Source organism: Orcinus orca, chromosome 1 (assembly GCF_937001465.1).
Source record: "Orcinus orca chromosome 1, mOrcOrc1.1, whole genome shotgun sequence".
NCBI lineage: Eukaryota > Metazoa > Chordata > Mammalia > Artiodactyla > Delphinidae > Orcinus > Orcinus orca.
In genome coordinates this window covers 39,942,164-39,961,034 of record NC_064559.1, presented here as the reverse complement: position 1 = coordinate 39,961,034, position 18,871 = coordinate 39,942,164, and the positions used below count along the sequence as shown (strand labels likewise).

General features: G+C 42.1%; 1 protein-coding gene across 8 annotated transcripts in view; it reads right to left on the bottom strand.

Annotated features, from left to right (window-relative positions):
• HHAT (hedgehog acyltransferase) overlaps positions 1 to 18,871 on the bottom strand; it is a 359,469-nt gene that overhangs the window by 284,166 nt on the left and 56,432 nt on the right. For 6 of the 8 annotated variants that reach the window (XR_007473259.1, XM_049701435.1, XM_033438077.2 and 3 more), the window contains one exon: positions 11,714 to 11,827. The exons of the other annotated variants lie outside the window; for them this stretch is intronic. Coding sequence is in view for 5 of the 6 variants with exons in the window: in XM_049701435.1 (XP_049557392.1) it covers positions 11,714 to 11,827 (114 nt within the window). In the remaining variant the exon portion in view is untranslated. The remainder of the gene's footprint in view (positions 1 to 11,713; positions 11,828 to 18,871) is intronic. 8 annotated transcript variants of the gene reach the window in all.

The following is an 18,871-nucleotide window of genomic DNA, read 5'->3' as shown; positions in this document are numbered from 1 at the left end:
TATCACATATAGGTTCAGTGTCCACCACAGTAAAGATACTGAACAGCTCCATCACCGCAAGCATCTCTTGCATTGCCCTTTTATAACCACACCCACCTTTCTACTGCTTCCTTTACCCTACATCCTTAATCCCTGGAAACCACTAATAATCTCTCCTTTTCTAAAATTTTGTCATTCCAAAAGTCATACAGTATGCAACCTTTAGGATTGGCTTTTTTTTTTTTTAATTTCCTTGCTTTTTATTTTTTGGTTGTGTGGGGTTTTCGCTGCTGGGTGCAGGCTTTCTCTAGTTGTGGTGAGCGGGGGCTACTCTTCGTCGCAGTGCGTGAGCTTCTCATTGCGGTGGCTTCTTTTGTTGCGGAGCATGGGCTCTAGGCACACGGGCTCAGTAGTTGTGGCTCGCGGGCTCTAGAGCGCAGGCTCTGTAGTTGTGGCGCACGGGCTTAGTTGCTCCGCGGCATGTGGGATCTTCCCGGACCAGGGCTCGAACCCGTGTCCCATGCACTGGCAGGCGGATTCTTAACCGCTGCGCCACCAGGGAAGTCCCAGGACTGGCTTTTTTTCACTCAGCATAATTCCCTGAAATCCACCCAAGTTGTGACAGGTATCAAAGGACTTCCCCCTTTATATTGCTGCGTAGTTTCCACGGTGTGGATGGACCACAGTTTCTTTAACCCTTCACCTGCTGAAGGACATCTGGGCTGTTTTCCAGCTTGGGGCTATGATGAGTAAAAACTGAAATGAACATACATGTACAGGTTTTTATGTAAATATGTTTTCATTTCTCTAGGATAAATGCCCAAGGGTGAGCTTGCTGGGCTGCATGGTAGTTGCATGTTTAGAGCTCTGTAAAAACTGCCCAACAGTTTCCCAGAGTGGCCATTTTACATTTCCACCAGTAACATACAAGGGATCCAATGCTGCCTCCTCACCAGCATTTGGTGTTGTTACTATTTTTTACCTGATCGACTCTGGTAGTTGGACAGGGGAATCCCACTGTGGCCTTAACTTGCATTTACCATTATGCTCTTTTAAAGGGTATCAAAGTGTGAGCAACCTGAACCCTGCATCAATAAGATGGACTGAGTGAACTTCGCTGGGGCACAAGAAGCCAGCCCATCAGAACTCTCCTGACCCCCTTACCTCTCTTTATTCCAGGTTCTTCAGTTCCTGATTAGGAGACCAAAAGGAAGGCAGGGGAAGAGGAGAAACTTTTAAAAGTTTAACAAACAGTAAGAAAGAAACTGTACTCTGTTTTCGTGGCAGTTGAGATAAAGCGAGACTAAATACTATGGCCTTTCTGATGGAATTAGGCCAGACTGAACTGGGTAGGCGAACTTGCCCTCGGTTCCCATTGCCCCCTGTGTTTATACTGAACCACTTCTCAAAACAGGGCATAACCGTCTCTCTTTTTGATAGGCTCCCTTAACAAATTAATATCCTGTCTTGTTCATAATACAATAACGTAAGAATCTTACATGGTACCTAGCACATAGCAAGTGTTTCATAAACACTGGATAAATGAACGGTTAGAATAGTTGGATGGATAGATGGGTGGACGGATGGGTGGACGGATGGGTGGATATGCTTCTCCAGGTATTGGGGTTTAACCTGGCAGTTATGACTAAGAACAAGAAATTAGCACCAAAATTTGGGGCTTTTTAGTCACTAATATGAAAACCTGCTGATTTCCAAAGTCTCTGCTTGTACACCTAACCCCTTATGAACAGACTGCTTTGCCAATGCAGATAGGATAAAAAGGTGTTATTTCACATCTCACTGCCTACTGCCTGTTTTCACTCACAGGGATCTCTTACAATCTTGTGCTGGGGGAAGCCTCAAATAGTGCACAACTGATAGGGTACAGGCACCAACCTTTGAAAGCAGACTCTCTGATAGAACCTGATTCCTGTCACCCCAGGGAAGACTTCCGAGAGATCAACAATTTCAGCTGGCGTGTTTCAAAGGCTGAAATCAGCACCCCTGAGAAAAGACCATGGACTTGTGGCCTTTTCTTTTGCAAATCTATATTCTTCAACTCTTCCTCATAGGGAGCCAGGACCCAGCCACAGGAGGAGCTGGCTGGCCATGCCCCCGTCACACCATCTCTTCTTCCCTTCTGCATTAGCTTGTTCTGTGCTGTGGACACTGAGTGATAACAGGATGTGCCTGAGTGGTTCCCCTCATTAGCTCACCTCTGTAGGGAGGAACCAAAGTGCAAAGGCTTGGTGAAGACTCCTGCTGGCAACTGGACCAGACTTTGCTGTATATTAATTCTTTTTGTACATCTGCCCAGAAACCACTCAGTGGGGGGCACTGTTTGAGAAATAAATAAAAGGAGTCAATCAATAACCCTTATGCACGGCATAATTTATTGCATACTACATAATCAACTGCAGCTGCTACTGAAAAATATATATATATATATGTGTGTGTGTGTGTGTTTGTGGTGTGTGTGTGTGGTGTGTGTGGTGTGTGTGTGGTGTGTGGTGTGTGTGTGTGGTGTGTGTGTGTGTGGTGTGTGTGTGTGGTGTGTGTATGTGTGTGGTATGTGTGGTGTGTGGTGTGTGTGTGTGTGTGGTGTGTGTGGTGTGTGGTGTGTGTGTGGCGTGTGTGTGTGTGTGTATGTGTGTGGTGTGGTGTGTGTGTGTGTGTGTGGTGTGTGTGTGGTGTGTGTGGTGTGTGTGTGTGTGTGTGTATCCCCACACAAACAAAAAGGGAAAATAACCAAAACCATCGCAGAGTCCACACAACGGCCTTCTAGCCTCCTTTTCCTGGGAGCAAAGCCCCGTGGGCCCAAACAAAGCCAATTTCATCCCTCCTTAGAGATGCAGTGATGGAGGTGGAAGAGTCTGATTCCAGGAAAACCATTAATGCATGAGATTCCTATTAGGTGTGTGGTTTCGATAATATGCTGGAAGGGAGCGCCTGTTCACCACGGCCTTCCAGAGGTTAGTTTACTTGTCTCAGCCAGCGCCATGGGACCACACTTTTCAGCCTGCATCCAATGAGCTCAGCCAGCCGGGGCCCAGTGCTAATAATGCAGGTGCTGCCAGTCAGAGGTCAGGTGAGAACGCACCCTGTGGTCAGCAACAGCACCCAGCCTCGGCCCCCCCACACAGCTAGCCTTCTCAAAAAGTTTGCACAGGGGTATTTTTGGTTCTGAGGGCAGGGAACGCAATGTCTCAGGTGGTGAGGGTGTTCAAGAAAGGAGGCCACTGTCTGACCACTCCACCTACGTTCCAATCATAACAAACCCCTAGCCAAAGCTCAGAGCCGTTACTCAGCCTCCCCTCCCTCCCAGGGCACTGCCTGCGATGTAGTCTTGCCAAATCCCAGAGAGAGCCCTACCCAGAGAAAAGGCGTTTAACCTTGGCCGAGGAGCTCAGTGGAAAGTTTTATTACTTGTCATGGCAAAAAAAAAAAAAAAAAAAAAAGGAAGAAAAAGAAAATCCCACTTTTGAAAATAAACTCTTCTTTGCCTCTCTCTGGGAGGAGGTAGGGCCACAAAGGCAGAGACGGGATTATAGTAGATGAAGGCAGGAAGCATCCTTCAGGGTTCAAGGGTTGTAACCGCAAGAAGTGATAGTGCCTAATCCTCTGCACAGCATCGTCCACAGTTCATGATGCCCCCCAGAATGGGGAAACAAAAGACAACTGCAACCCAAATCTTCCACCCTGAATAAGTACCAAAAGCATCCACCCAAATTAAGGCCATCTGGAACACTCAGTCCAGGTGGTGAAAGCATGGAGCTAATGGGGCCAAAGTTGTGGTTCATACTTACATAAGGACCAAGCGGACTCAGACAAAGAGCACACTGTGCCCCAACCCGACCAGAACCCTGCCCACCAGCTGTTGCACAAATCAAACCTGTGGTCACAAAGAGATGGGAGACCACACACACACACACACACACACACACACACACACACACACACACACACACACACGGCTCACTGCAAACTCTGCCACATTCCAAGAAAAATGCAAACAAAACCTCCTACTGAGTTTGGATAAGATGTGCTCTGCAGATAAAAAGACAAGTCCACCTTGTGGACTTACTCATGCCTGGTAATGAGATGCAGATGCTTCCACTCCCTTCAAGGCACAGCTCACAAGCTACTTCCTCGGGGGCCTTCCCTGACACCCCCAGGCAGATGTGGCCCGCTCCTCCCAGCATCCTGATCAGGATCTGGTTTCCTCTGTCACTTCTCACTCAGCTCCTGGGGGCGGGACTGTGTCTCCCCATCCTTTCTCCCACAGCCCAGCTCAAGCTTGAAACAGGGTCAGAGAAAGACATTCAGGAGAGGAAGGTAGGTATGGCTGGACAGACAGCCTCTGCCCTCTGGGGTTTCAGAAGTTCTGACAGTCGCCTCCTTTTTGAGCACCACAGAGGGAACGGCTCCCAGGAGCACACACAGACCGCAGTTGCGGCACACAGCAAAGGCCAGCGGACCCCAGCAGCAGTCACCTCTTACTTGGCTGTCATCGTATGTATGCCAGCACAACCTTGAAAACCATCGGACTCTCACCACTACCCCAGGAAGCAAGAGGTACCGTCCCTGTTGTACAAATGAGGAGAAAGCCTTCAAGATATTAATTAACTGGCTTAAGACTGCATCACTAAAAAGTGACAAAGCCGGGTTTCAGCCAGGAGCCCTTAGCCACCCTGAATGTGGACTCCTATCAGGAAGAGACTTAACTCAAAGTTACAAGCAAATTAACCACAGGAACATCTATATCCTAACCTAGGTAGGTTTCTGATGGTGGTAGGCACAAAACAGGAGCTGAAAACAGAGGAAATTTGGAAAGAGGGAGGAATATCCGTCCACGAGCAGAGGGTGAATCTACATCTTGCACTGTCTACTGGGGCTATATCTGCTCCAAGGGAAGGGGGGAATTGGTTCTTGCAGACAAGAAAACCTTCCTCTATGCATAAAGCACAGGCAGGTACACAGTACATAAACAGACAGTACATCTGTGGTATTAAAATGTCATAAAGAGGAAGTGACAATTGGGGGAAAATAGCTAAAAATGCTCCTGGGGGAGAAATAAAGAAAAAAAAAGCTAGAGAAACACTGATCTACAGGAAGCAAACAAGAGGTAGCAAGACAAAGAGTGGGAAGCAAAGGAGACCAGTCGGATGGGGCCATGTTGGGCCTGATGCACATGGCAGAACGGTGAGGAAGGTAGGGGATGAAAACTCAGTGTGCCCAGGGCAGCCTCATCTTTCCTTCTCCCTGCCACACCATTCTTCCACATGTTCAGTGAAAAATATATCACATATCAAACACAGGGAAAGGAATAGTTATAAAGTTTATAAGGTATAAAGAATAATGAAATAACACCTGCATACCTAGCACCAGCTTAAGAAAGATAAAGCTATCAGTGCTTTAAAGGGCCCCTGAGCATATGTCAAATACATCTCAATTTTTAAAATGTCAATTATACCTCAATAAAAATAAATAAATAAATAATCAAAGCAAAACCAAAAAAGGGCCCTGGTTATCTCTCCTCTGATTCTTTTTTCAGCTTTTTTTTTTTTGGCTGCGTTGGGTCTTCATTGCTGTTTGCGGGCTTTCTCTAGTTGGGGTGAGCGGGGGCTACTCTTCGTTGCAGTGTGCGGGCTTCTCATTGCGGTGGCTTCTCTTACTGCGAAGCACGGGCTCTAGGTACACGGGCTTCAGTAGCTGCAGCACGTGGGCTCAGTAGTTGCCGCACACAGGCCCTAGAGTGTGCGGGCTTCAGTAGTTGTGGTGCACAGGCTTAGTTGCCCCATGGCATGTGGGATCTTCCTGGACCAGGGATTGAACCCATGTCCCCTGCATTGGCAGGCGGATTCTTAATCTCTGTGCCACCAGGGGAATCCCTCTCCCCTCTGATTCTATCTCCCCAACGAGATGTGACCACTATCCTGAATTTATTTTCATGGCTATCTCATCTTTGTGATCATACACATGAATGTGTCAATGTAATCTGTACAGCTCTATGTGCATAGGAGCATATCTGATAGATTCCTCTGCAACTTGCCTTATTAGCTCAATGTCGTGATCCAGAAATTCAGCCACGTTGACAATTACAATTATAATTCATTCCTTTCCATGGAATAAATTCACTACAATTCATCCATTTCCCCATAAAGAATATTTGGATTGCTTCTGCCTCTTTGTTACTACAATCCCATTGCTGCAATGAACGTCCTGGCTCACGTCCCCTGATTGGCAGAGAAGAGCTTCTGCAGGGAACACGTCCGAGTTAGCACTGGTAGCTGTGGACTTTGCACCTCTTTGACTTCACTAGGTAATGTAATACAAAGAAGCCATACCAACACATACTCACAACCTCTCTGTATGAGTTCAGGTGGCCAGTACTTGATATCATCAGGGGATTTTTGTTTTATCTTTGCCAAACTGAAAGTATGAAATGGTATCTTGTAGATTTAAGGCATATTTGCTTGACTACTAATGAAGTTGAACACATTTTCATAAGTTTATTGGTCATTTGTGTTTCCTCTTCTGCAAATTCCTTTTCCCATATTGAGCCCTTTTTCTATTGGGTGACTTGTTTTTTCCTTTTGAAATTTCTTTATATATTCCAATACCAAACCTCTGTCAGGTTGCAAATAACTTCTCAATTAGTGACTTGCCTTTTCACTTTCTTCACTGTGTTTCTGGATACATACAAAGATGTACATTGATTATTATACATTGATAAGTTCTTGGTTTTAATGTGGTTAAACTTATCAAATTTTTCCTCTACAAGTTATACTTTTTGTGTCTTAATTAAGAAATCTTTCTCTACCCTACCATCAAGAAATATTCTCCTCCTACACCATGCTTTCTAAAAGTTTCATACTCTTTTTTTTTTTTAAGTCCTTTTTTTTCTGGCTGCATTGGGTCTTCGTTGCTGCGCGCAGGCTTTCTCTAGTTGTGGCGGGTGGGGGCTACTCTTCGCTGTGGTGCGTGGGCTTCTCTTACGAAGCATGGGCTCTAGGCGTGCGGGCTTCAGTAGTTGTGGCACAAAAGCTCAGTAGTTGTGGCTCTCGGGCTTCGCTGCTCTGCGGCATGTGGGATCTTCTTGGACCAGGGCTCGAACCTGTGTCCCCTGCACTGGCAGGTGGATTCTTAACCACTGTGCCACCACGGAAGTCCTATTTTAAGGACTTAATTCACCTTGAAAATGATTATGAATGGTATGAGGTAAGTATTCATTTCTTTTTAATATGACTCAACAATTGTGTCAGCACTGTTTATTGACGTTTATCTTTTCCATGCAGATCTGAAATGCCACATCTGTCAAAATCAAGTTTCCATCTATGTACAAGTATTTTCTAAACTCTATTCTGTTACATTGGTCTATTTACCTATCCTGGTGCCAATACAACAATGTCCTAATTATTATATCTTCATTAAGTCATAGTATCTGGTAGGGCGCATACTCTGATTTTGGTATCAATTTTATGCTCTCTTCTTCATAAAATGAATGTTCCCTCTTTTTCTATTTTCTGAAAAAGCCTGGAAAAGATTTAAATAATTTGTGCCTTGAATGTTTGGAAGAAGTGCTGTGTTAGACTATTGTTTTCTTTACAAATAGATTTTTAACTACTTACTCAACTTCTTTTCATGGTTATAGTACTATTCAGTCTTTCTATTTCTTCATGAGTCAGTTTTGGTAAGACACATTTTCTAGAAAAGTGTCTGCTTTGCCAAAGTTTTCAAAATTATTGTCATAAAGTTGTGCAAAATATCCTTAGTATATTTTTTTATCCTCTTTTCCACACCTAATATTGGTTATTTGTGCATTTTTTTGACCAATCATGCCACTGATTGTTTCATTAATGTCTACTCTTATTTTTGTTCTTTCCTTCTTTTTTCTGTTCTTTCCTAATTTCTTAAGTTGTATGCTTAGCTCATTAATTTTCAGCTTTTCTTTTGTTTTAATAGGAGCATGTAAAGTTATGCACTTACATAAACTTAAAATTATCCAAGTAGCACCCTACAAGTATTGATATGTAATATATTTTTCATTCATTTCTAACTATTTTCTAATTTCCAGTATGATCTCTTTTTTTACCTATTGTTATTTTAAAGTTTGCTTTCTCTTTTAATTTCTAAATTAATTACAGTTTTCAGGTCATTGTGTTACTGGTTTCCAACTTAATTACACTGGGATTAGAGAAGGTAACCTATTTAAAACACAGCCTTTGAAATTCATTGAAAATTACTTTATGGTTAAGATGTGGTCAGTTTTTATAAATATTCTATGTGTTCTTTAAGAGGATGTGAATTCTCCAGTTGTTAGATGTAATCATTTACGTTTCTTTTTTTTTTTTTAAACCTTCAGTGGATTCCTGCTTCCCAAACTATAGTATTTAAGATCCTTCATAGCCCGCTTATAAACTACCTTTTTATTTATTTATTTATTTGGCTGTGCCAGGTCTTAGTTGTGGCATGTAGGATCTAGTTCCCCGACCAGGGATCGAACCCAGGCCCCCTGCATTGGGAGCGTGGAATCCCAGCCACTGGACCGCCAGGGAAGTCCCCATTTACGTTTCTTATATCAAGCTTATTAATTGTATTATTTGTTTTCTTCTATCTGATATATCAATTAGTGATAAAATTATGTTAAAATCTCTCCCTAAAATCACAGATATATCTATTTATCTTTATGGTATTGATCAACTTTTGCTTTCTATATTTGGAAGGAAAATAAACAAACTTAGAATTATAGTATCTTCCTAATGAAATGAACTTTTTATCATTAAACAAGAACCCTCTTTGTCACAAATAATGTTCTTCACCAGTTATTAATGAAACTGCACTAGTATCTAGGTGGACGGGACAAAGATGAGTCTTATATTTGCTGGAACACCTTTCTCCATCCTTTCACTTTCAAACACTCTGTGTCGTGTCCTTCCATTTTAAGTATATCTTGCTAGGAAGCACCCCTGTGGATGCTGTTTTATTTCTTTGTTTATTTTCTTTTTTTTCTGTTTTACTTTTATCCAGTCTGACAATCCTTTTCTAGGGTTGGGGGGTGGATTGGGTCCATTCACACTGATTGTGACTACTGATATATTTGCATTTATTTCTGCCATTTCTTTGGTGCTTCCTCTTTGTCCTACCTTTTCCATGTTTCATCCTTACTTTTTAATGAAAGTTCTAACAAATGAAGCCCACCCTTTTTTTTAAATGTATTTTATTGAAGTACAGTTGATTTATAATGTTGTGTTAATTCCTGCTGTACAGCAAACTGATTCAGTTATACATATATATACATTCTTTTTCATACTCTTTTCCATTATGGTTTATCACAGGATACTGAATATAGTTAGGACTTTGTTGTTTATCCATTCTATATATAATAGTTTGCATCTGCTAATCCCAAACTCCCAATCCATCCCTCCCCCACCTCTCTCCCCCTTGGCAACCACAAGTCTGTTCTCTATGTCTGTGAGTCTGTTTCTGTTTCATAGATAAGTTCATTTGTGTCATATTTTAGATTCCACATATAAGTGACAGCATATGGTATTTGTCTTTCTGACCTACTTCACTTAGTATGATAATCTCTAGGTCCATCCATGTTGCTGCAAATGATATTATTTCATTTTTTATGGCTGAGTAGTATTCCACAGTATATATGTGCCACATCTTCTTTATCCATTCATCTGTCGATGGACATTTAGGTTGCTTCCATGTTTTGGCTATTGTGAACAGTGAGAAGCCCACCACGTTTTAAAAGGAGGAAAAGAAAAGGAATAATACTATCTCATCAACCCTACTTTACAGAAAATGATAAATTAAGATTCAGTGGTGAAAAGCCTTTCTAAGGTCAGAAAGCTAACAAATGAGAAAGCCCAGGACCTAATCCATCATCCAGCACTCTTCCACTCCACGACAGCTGACCCTTTCCAACAGCAGCAGTAGTGAGACGGGCTGAATTTCACATACTCCTCAAAATAGTTCATCTTCCCCCCCGCCCCGCCACAGAGATAGAAAACACAAGTAATTAAGCTATTTATTTTACAGATGGGAAAACTAAGACCTAGGGGCAGTAAGTCATTTATCTAGGGGCAGAGAAACTTTGTGTTAGAAACAAAAATGTTAAATTTCTAGAAACATTGATGTCTTAGCAAATACCAAACAAATTTGTGGAAGAAAAGAAACACATTAATGAAGGCTGAGGTGGATATGTTCATAACTAGTTTAGGAATACAAAAAACAATGGATTACTTATTATTATGTTTGCTCAGAAGGTTATATAAAATTGAATGAAGGTGATCAAAAGGTACAAACTTCCAGTTATAAGAAAAATAAGTACTAAGAATATAATGTACAACATGATGACTATGGTTAACACTGCTGTATGGTATATTTGAAAGCCGCTAAGAGAATAGAATAGATCCTAAAAGTTCTCATGACAAGGAAAACACATTCTTTTCTTTTTTCTCGTTTTTTCTTTGTATCTATATTAGACAATGGATATTAACTAAGCTTATTGTGGTAATCATTTCACAATATGTGTATGTTAAGTCATCATGCTGTATACCTTACTTATACAGTGCCATATGTCAATTACATCTCAATAAAACTGAAAAAAAGAAAGTTGTATGAAATTTTAAAATATACTCAGATCTGACAGCATCTAAAATTTTTAATTTTTTGCTACTTTAGAAGATGGAAACCACTTGAGTACAAAAAAGTAATCATTATCATATTTAAAACAAAGAAAGTTGGTGTGCTACTGGGATTTTCTGTATTCCAGGATGAGAAGCAGGCCCAGAAAGTACCAATTTTCAGGAAAGAGCTGAAAAATAGCCCAAGTCCGGTGACATCTCTAAGCACATGGCACTGTTTTCTCAGTTCACGTCCAGGTCTCTTGAGCCCAGAGGCTCCTGCTCCTTCTGTCCCTTCAGTTTCTTCACCTCCGTGAACCTCTAAGAATCAAACATTTCTCCTGGGTTGACTTCCAAGTCCATTTTTGGCTGTGCTTTGTTTTTACTGGGTAGAATTCCAAGCACAGACTCATTTCTTTTCAGATTAGGAAACCACAGAGGCAAGATGCATATATGAGAGGATGCTGGACAAAGCCTGGCCCCTACACTAGAGAAAGATCCTCCTGGCACTATCTCAGGCCCCGTATTAGCTACAATATAAAGAGGTTCTCAATCCCAGCTCTTGCAAAAGCACTTTTCAAACATCTGCTTGGAAGAATCTCTTGTTCTCGAAACCAGGCCAAGGAAAGAGCAAAATACTAGAATTCTGATCTATAACAGCTACTGTAGCATAAATTACTTGACATGAAAATCATTCCCACTTCTTAATGAAATCATTCTCTTTCTTCTGAACTGACATCACATATATTCTCAACAGGTGGTTTTTATAGGATTAAGAATGGTCTTAAAGAATACCATCTGAAGTTTAGTTTTAGTCTAAAACCTTCATATTCATTGGTTTGAAAAACGACTTGGAGGAAGTAAGCACAGGATAAGCATGTATGATATTTTTATCTTATCAACATCATTAACAATTTATCTTATCTTTTATCTTTTTATCTGATAATTTATCCTATTGACCAGTAACAATTCTTTCCCATCTTTTCCAGTCTTCCAAGGCTAATATCCATGTCTCCTGATTCGCTAGCTCAGGTCTCTTTCTTCACAAAAAGCAAAGGAGAAAGAAGCTTAAACGGAAACGATGCACATAACCGTACCTTCCTTGTAAGCAGGTTGGCTACTTGAGACACACCCATGTGGCCAAGGAGAAGCCACACCAGCCGCTGCTTGCCCCACTCCATCCAGAAGCTCCACTCAAAGTCAGTTGGGTCCTAAATCGGCCAAAACAGCAGTTTATCAGAGGGATCTTGGTAGGTGTTTGAGGCAGAACACAAACTCCAGTTAATAAAACAATTGCAAGAAGAAGGCCAGTGTGAGTGAGTCCAAATGCTATACAACGGCATTTACACAACATTTCCAGCATCTACCCCACCACACACCGCACCTACTTATACCCTCCCCTCCAGCTTAGCTGGTTTCATTGCCATTGCCCCACTGAGTGTCTCTGTTAAAGCTGATCCCCCAACCTCTGGACCCTCTATGGGACAGAAACTATTACTGACCCCACGTTATAAAATATGAAACAGAGACTTAAAGAATTCAGTTCATTTACCCAGCGTCACATAGATAGTACAAATAACAACTTAGGTTATCTCAGTTTCATCACCTAGATGCTTTCACCAGCAAGAGAAATGTACGCTGGACACTAATAAAATTGTGTAAGGTCAGTCATGTTAAATCTTGCTGTCACTTACAGGCAGGAGGATAATTTGATAGAGAAGTTAACTAATTCCCTATAAGATTACAAGGAAAGAATGAAAGATATACTTCCCTTCACCTTGGGAAGCTATGTCCATCAGTGCCCTTTGTCTGCGTCTGTACCAGGCTCTGTGTCTATATGGCTCCCTGACAGGGGCAGGTGAAAAACCTCTGGAAAGATTGGACCCATGGACACCTGGGGGCTCACACCTAAACGCCTCGGCCTCAGGAGCTCCGGGGAGATCATGGCAGCCAAGCTGAGCATGGAGGGAATAAGCACAGTGATTGGCGACTCTCAAACGGAGAATGTGGGCTTGGCCATGAGCATCTCGGCACCACCAGGATGGAGTGCAGATTTGAGGCCCTCAGAATTTTCTAGCCAAATCGTGTGGGTGACGAAGGAATCCCCCACTGACTACTGATCTACCGATACTGAACATCTCATCAGTCTCTACAAGTGAAACTTTGAGTCAAATTTTTAATTGGGTTTAAAGGAAAATAGGATTTTTTTCTTTTTTTTTTTTTTTTGCACCTGAGGATTGAGGGGCAATTTCATACAAGTTACACATATTACAAAACTTTTTTTCAGAAGGTAAAATACAGATTGAAGTGACCTTGATTCATATCAGACTATGGATGTAGAGGTAGCAAATGTATGTAGCAGCTAAGGCTGCCGATTCATCTTGGGTTTGGATCCCAGATCTATCTACATACTGGCTGTGATGACCTTGAGTGAGATACTTCACCTTTCCGCTGTCTGCTCATATGATAACAGGACTGATTTTCTAGGAATTTGTGAGGTTTAACTGAAAATACATGCATATCAAAATTTTAAAACAGTACCCGGCACACAGTACTCACTAAAAATTGTTACTTGCCACTAACTGCTAGTCCCATGTGCTTTCCATCCTGTGTTAACCAGCTAAGGTTGTATCACACTTTACATGTTGCCTCTTGTTAAAAAAAAAAAAAGTTTTTCTATTTTCCAAATGAAGAAAGACAGCAGTACTGTGCTTCTCAAACAACACGTTTTCCCCACAACCAAGATCCTGATACACACACAACCTGCTCATAGAGACCCCATCCGATGAAAATCATAGATCTAGTCCAATTCCTTCCATTCAAAGACTGACTACATCAGAGCCCAGGACGTGCCCACGCTGCACACCCAGGCAGCAGCAGAGCAAAGAACTCAAATCGTCAACCCGGCTTTATCCCTGTTCCAGAGCTCACTTCCCCATCTTAAAAATGTCAAATTAGTGGAGAGTCAATCAACTGATTAAAGGCGCAAAGGTCATGTGATGAGGCCATGCTAGTAAAATGCCACTTTGTAACATGGATGCAGACGCTAAAAACTAAGATGGAATTTTTTTACCCCCCTCAAAATAAAAATCCCAACATTTTAGCTTTTTAAATATAAATAATGTTTTTGAACATTCAGAATTACATTAGAATTCATCACCACAGACTTATACCTATGTTTCAAAACTTGTCCAAGTTTAATTTCTAGGGGGTAAAAATGAAATAATATCTCATAACATTCAGGAAACCAAAAAACCTTTATGCTTCATCCTAAGGCCCAAAACTACTGAAAACCCTGTGCTGGTAAAATCCCATCAACAGGGCTTCCCTGGTGGTGCAGTGGTTAGGAATCCACCTGCCAATGCAGGGGACACAGGTTCGAGCCCTGGTCCGGGAAGATCCCACATGCCGCAGAGCAACTAAGCCCGTGCGCCACAACTACTGAGCCTGCACTCTAGACCCCATGATCGACAACTACTGAGCCCGTGTGCCACAACTACTGAAGCCCACACGCCTAGAGCCTGTGCTCTGCAACAAGAGAAACCACCGCAATGAGAAGCCCGTGCACCTCAACGAAGAGTAGCCCCCGCTCGCAACAACTAGAGAAAGCCCGCGCGCAGCAATGAAGACCCAACGCAGCCAAATATAAATAAATTAAATAAATAATTTTTTTAAAAAAATCCCATCAAAACTACACAGTCTCTCATCACTAATTATTTCAGAAAAGAGCCATTTAAAGGAAATAAAAACATTTTTCTTATGTCTATTCTTCTCCATTTAAAATATTTACCTAAAGGAAATAACCAGACAGAAAAGCTGAATTAATGAATAGAAGATGGCCAATAAGTAGCAGTTACTGATTTGGGGAAGAAAAATGTTGACTTGCCTGATTCCATAAGCAAAAGCCTTATAGACCCTGAGCTCACTCATTTCAAGGTAAATCTTAAAGTCTCAAATCAAGAACAACTTTTTCATGTTCTGTTCCCTCCCCATTTTCTTTCTCGATCCTGTAATTCTTAGTCAGTTAGAAGTCTCTTCTTTGGTTCTGTAAGGAAGTCAAATATAAACGGGGGATAAATTCTAGCTGGACAGAACCAGGAAGGCTCCCCCGTGGAGAAAGGGGAGCCTAAACTCCAAGATTCACAACCAGTCTTCTACATCAGCGCTTCTCAAACCTCAGTGGACACACAAATCACCTACAGATTTTGCTAAAATGCAGATTCTGATCCAAGAAGTCTGGGATAGGGCCTGGGATCCTGTCTTTCATCCAAGCTCTCAGGGGATGCCATGCTGCTGGCCTGGGGACCACATTTCAAGTAGTAGAGATTGACATCATCAATCATGATTCCCTACATTGTTCACAAGCCCAGAGAACCCTTAACAGCTCACACCACCCCACGCCATTCCCAGGCAGGGACACACTAATGCTGACCACCTAATATCCACAAACAGAGCAACCATCATCCTGTAATAAACTGAGTGAGTTAAGCATGGTTATTCATTCTGAGGTTTTCAGTGTGCAATGAGGCAAGAACAGAGAACTCTAAGGACATGATGATTCTTGGTCTCTTAAATAGTGACTCTAACTTCCTGGTGAAACATTATTTCTCCTACTCTTAACAAGGAAAAGGATCTGGGCCTCTTTTCCCATAGAGAGCAGAGTTCTACACTAGGTACGGGGGGAAGAAATGTAGAATTCCTCACCCTGGAGGAGGTCACGGTACCAACACTAACACCCCGGACTCTGAAAACCACTGCAAAGAAAGACAGGTAACAGTGGTGTCATTCATCTACATATACTAGAGATACAACTGAGACCTTTCCTTTTTTTTAATCCATGTTACAGATGAGTTAACTGGAGGTCAGAGCAGGCAAAACTAGAGGCGGCAGAGCTGGGTTTCAAACCCAGTCTTGTCTGATACCAAAGAGGAAGCCCTTTTCCAAGCTGTTTCTACTTGTGCTGACGCTCTACCTGGATTCCCCCACCACTCCCAGACACATACACACACCCCACTATCCGACCAAATTGTTTCCAACCTCGGGGATGCCTCGTTAATGCCCCGTATCCACAGACATGTCAGCTCCAGTGTGAAGCCTTCTCCACCCTTCCAGGTGGCCCTCACTGCAACCCTTTCTCTGTCAATTCACAACTCAATTCCAGCACTTTTATGATAGCACATTTTACTACAGCGTATTTAGTATAGCACTTTTCACTCTAGCTATTTCATGTATTTTCTCTCTAGAGGGAAAAAATAGTAAGTTCCCGAGAGCAAAAACCTTGACTTAACCACAAATTTCTATCATGATTACCCAACAATCAGTAGGCCTTTAAAATGGTGGGGAAGTAAAATCAGGTGACCTAAGTTCTCATCACATTTCTCCCCCTGTGTAAACTTGGACAAGTCACTTCACTATCTGGCCCTGAGCCTTCCTGTATGTAAGAAGAAGGGCAGATTGCTTTCAAAGGGTGGAAAAAAAAAGTTATTTTTTTCCTAAAGGAAAAAATACTAAAGGAAAGAAATACTAAGAGAACAGCTAGTCACCCGCCTACAGACAGCGTCCTGACTGAGTGCCCATCATTCGGGGGGTAGGGGGGAGAGATTCCCCCCTCACACTCCCATGTCACCAACCCAGGCCTCCAAGTTCCACATCCACACTGTCAGCCTGTTCTGTTCCAGCAAGTTCCCCAGTCATCCAGCCTCTTCCCCAGATTGGGAAGAAACTACAGCATACAGACTGACTATGTGCTATGATTCTGCCTATAGCAAGATAAGAAAAAGAAAACTATCTTCAGAAAGGTTAAATACCACATCCAAGGTCCCACAGCTAATATATGACAGAGCTCGACTTTAAAGCCCCAGGTCCTCAGGCTGCAGAGTCTGTGCCTCACGTAGTAAAATACATGTAACATACAATTTACCACCTTAACCCTTTTCAAGTGTGCAGCTTAGTGGCATGAAGTACATTCACGCTGTTAGACAACCGTCACCACCATCCACCTCCAGAGCTCTTTGTTTTGTAAAACTGAAATTCTGTACCCATTAGACAGTAACTCCCCGTTCATACCTCACCCCCGCCCCTGACAACCACCATTCTACTTCTGTCTCTATGGATTTGACTACTCTGGGTACCTCATGTAAATGGAATCATACGGCATTTGTCCTTTTGTGTCTGGCTTGTTCCACCTGACGCAATGTCCTCAAGGTTCATCCATGCTGCCGCATACTGCAGAATTCCCCTCCTTTTTGAGGCTGAATAATATTCCACCACTGTATGGATACCCCACATTTTACTTATCCATTCATCTGTCAATGGACATTTGGGTTGCTTCCACTTCTTGGCTGTTGTGAATAATGCTGTTACGAACATAGGTGTGCTAAAGGTTTACTTTTTAGTACTTTGAATTTTAAATGATTTCCTAATGTTGCCAAATGACCTTTTTTTTTTTTTTTTCTTTTTAACATGTGTACTCATATCTGGCGGTTCAAATCTCTTTCAAAATCATCTAGTACTTCAAGGGCAGAAAGTTAAAAGGAAAAACTCCTGGCAAATGAAGATCTTATGTTGCCAACTCACCACTGAGTAAATTTTTCCTTATTCTAGCCATGAATTCCCATCAGCCCTGAAGCTCACCAGATGACAGCACCCTCACTTCTGGCCTCTTAGCTGGAGTCCTGCAGTGTTATCACAGGGGAATGGCCAAAACTCTCCTTCTCTGCTTTTTTTTCCTGCATTCCTCAGACCATGTTGAATTAACATTGGCTGAAGATAATCCCATGGCTAATATGGCCAGACCACTGGACTCAAATGTTGTTAAAGCATCTGGTACCAAGTACAACCCCAAGGCACCTACCAAGACACCCCAAGGGAGGCTGAGGAAGTCATCCCACAGATAAAATCAGTTACACCAAGTCCACCACTGTTTTTTTAACCCAGACTCTCCCAAGACCTTGCCTACTTTCCAATAAATCACTGCTCTTACCAGTAGCTGAAACTTTAACTCACATATTATTAGAAGGGTATTTGCCAAGATTTAACAGAACCGAAACTCCACAACTTAGGGATTCTGAAAAAGCTTGAGTTTGGGGGAATTTCTTGTTTTGCTGCTGTTGGTTTAAGGTAAATTCACATAGCATAGAATTCATCACATTAAATTCAACTCAGTGGCATCTACACTTCCAGGGTTGTGTAACCACCACCTCTATCTAGTTCCAAACATTTCCATCACCCCAAAAGGAAGCTCTGTACCCATTAACTGGTCACTCCCCATTCCACCCTCCTCCCCCAGGCTCTGACAATCATGAACCTGCTTTCTATCTCTATGGATTTAGCTACGCTGGGTATTTCATATAAATGGAGTCCTGCAACGTGCGACTTGGCTTCTTTTACTCAGCATAACATTGCTAAGGTCGATCCACATCGTAACACGTACGAGTACGCCATTCTTTGTTATGGCTGGATCACATCCCGTTATAGGGATATACCACATTTTGTTTATCTATTCAACCATTAATGGATATTTCAGCTGTTTCCCCCTTTCGTCTACTGTGACTAATGCTATAAATATCTGCGTACAAGTGTTTTTTAAAATACCCATTTTCAATTCTTTTAGGTCTACACCTAGGAGTAGTACTGTTGGGTCATATCACGATCTATGTGTAATGTTTTGAGCAACCCGCAAACTGTTTTCCACAGTGGCTACACCATTTTACATTCCAAGTTTGAGTTTTTAAGGCCAAAAAAAAAAAAAAAAAGGCTTCCTAAGCTAACCCTCTGCCCACGGGGAGTTCTACTAGCATCACAGAGAACTCAGCTCTTTCAACAAGGCCTCTCGCTGCTCTGAGCCTGCTTACCTCCTTGGGCAGACACTTGAGGAATCTGCTGTTTTAACATTCCAATTTCATCCTGGGGGCAAACGTCAGCAATGGCTGGAAATAAGGGGGTAAAAATTGGCTTTGGGATATATCTTATTACATAAAGTGCTCCCTGAAAAGTTAATCCTGTCAGTCTGCAGGATTTTGCATCTGAATTTTTTAAATTCAATAATTCTTTCGGTTCGTTTGAAAGAATTATTGTTTTGTTAAGATCGATACAAAGGCTAAAATGGCTATTTACTTAATGATGAAATCTGCTCTGACCAGCAAATTTATTACCATCCATAAACGCGATCAGGAACTGAAAGAACGTGATAGAAATCTCCCGGGTGCAGACAGTCTTGGCTCAGTACCCACCAGAAGGAGGGTTCAGGACCTTAG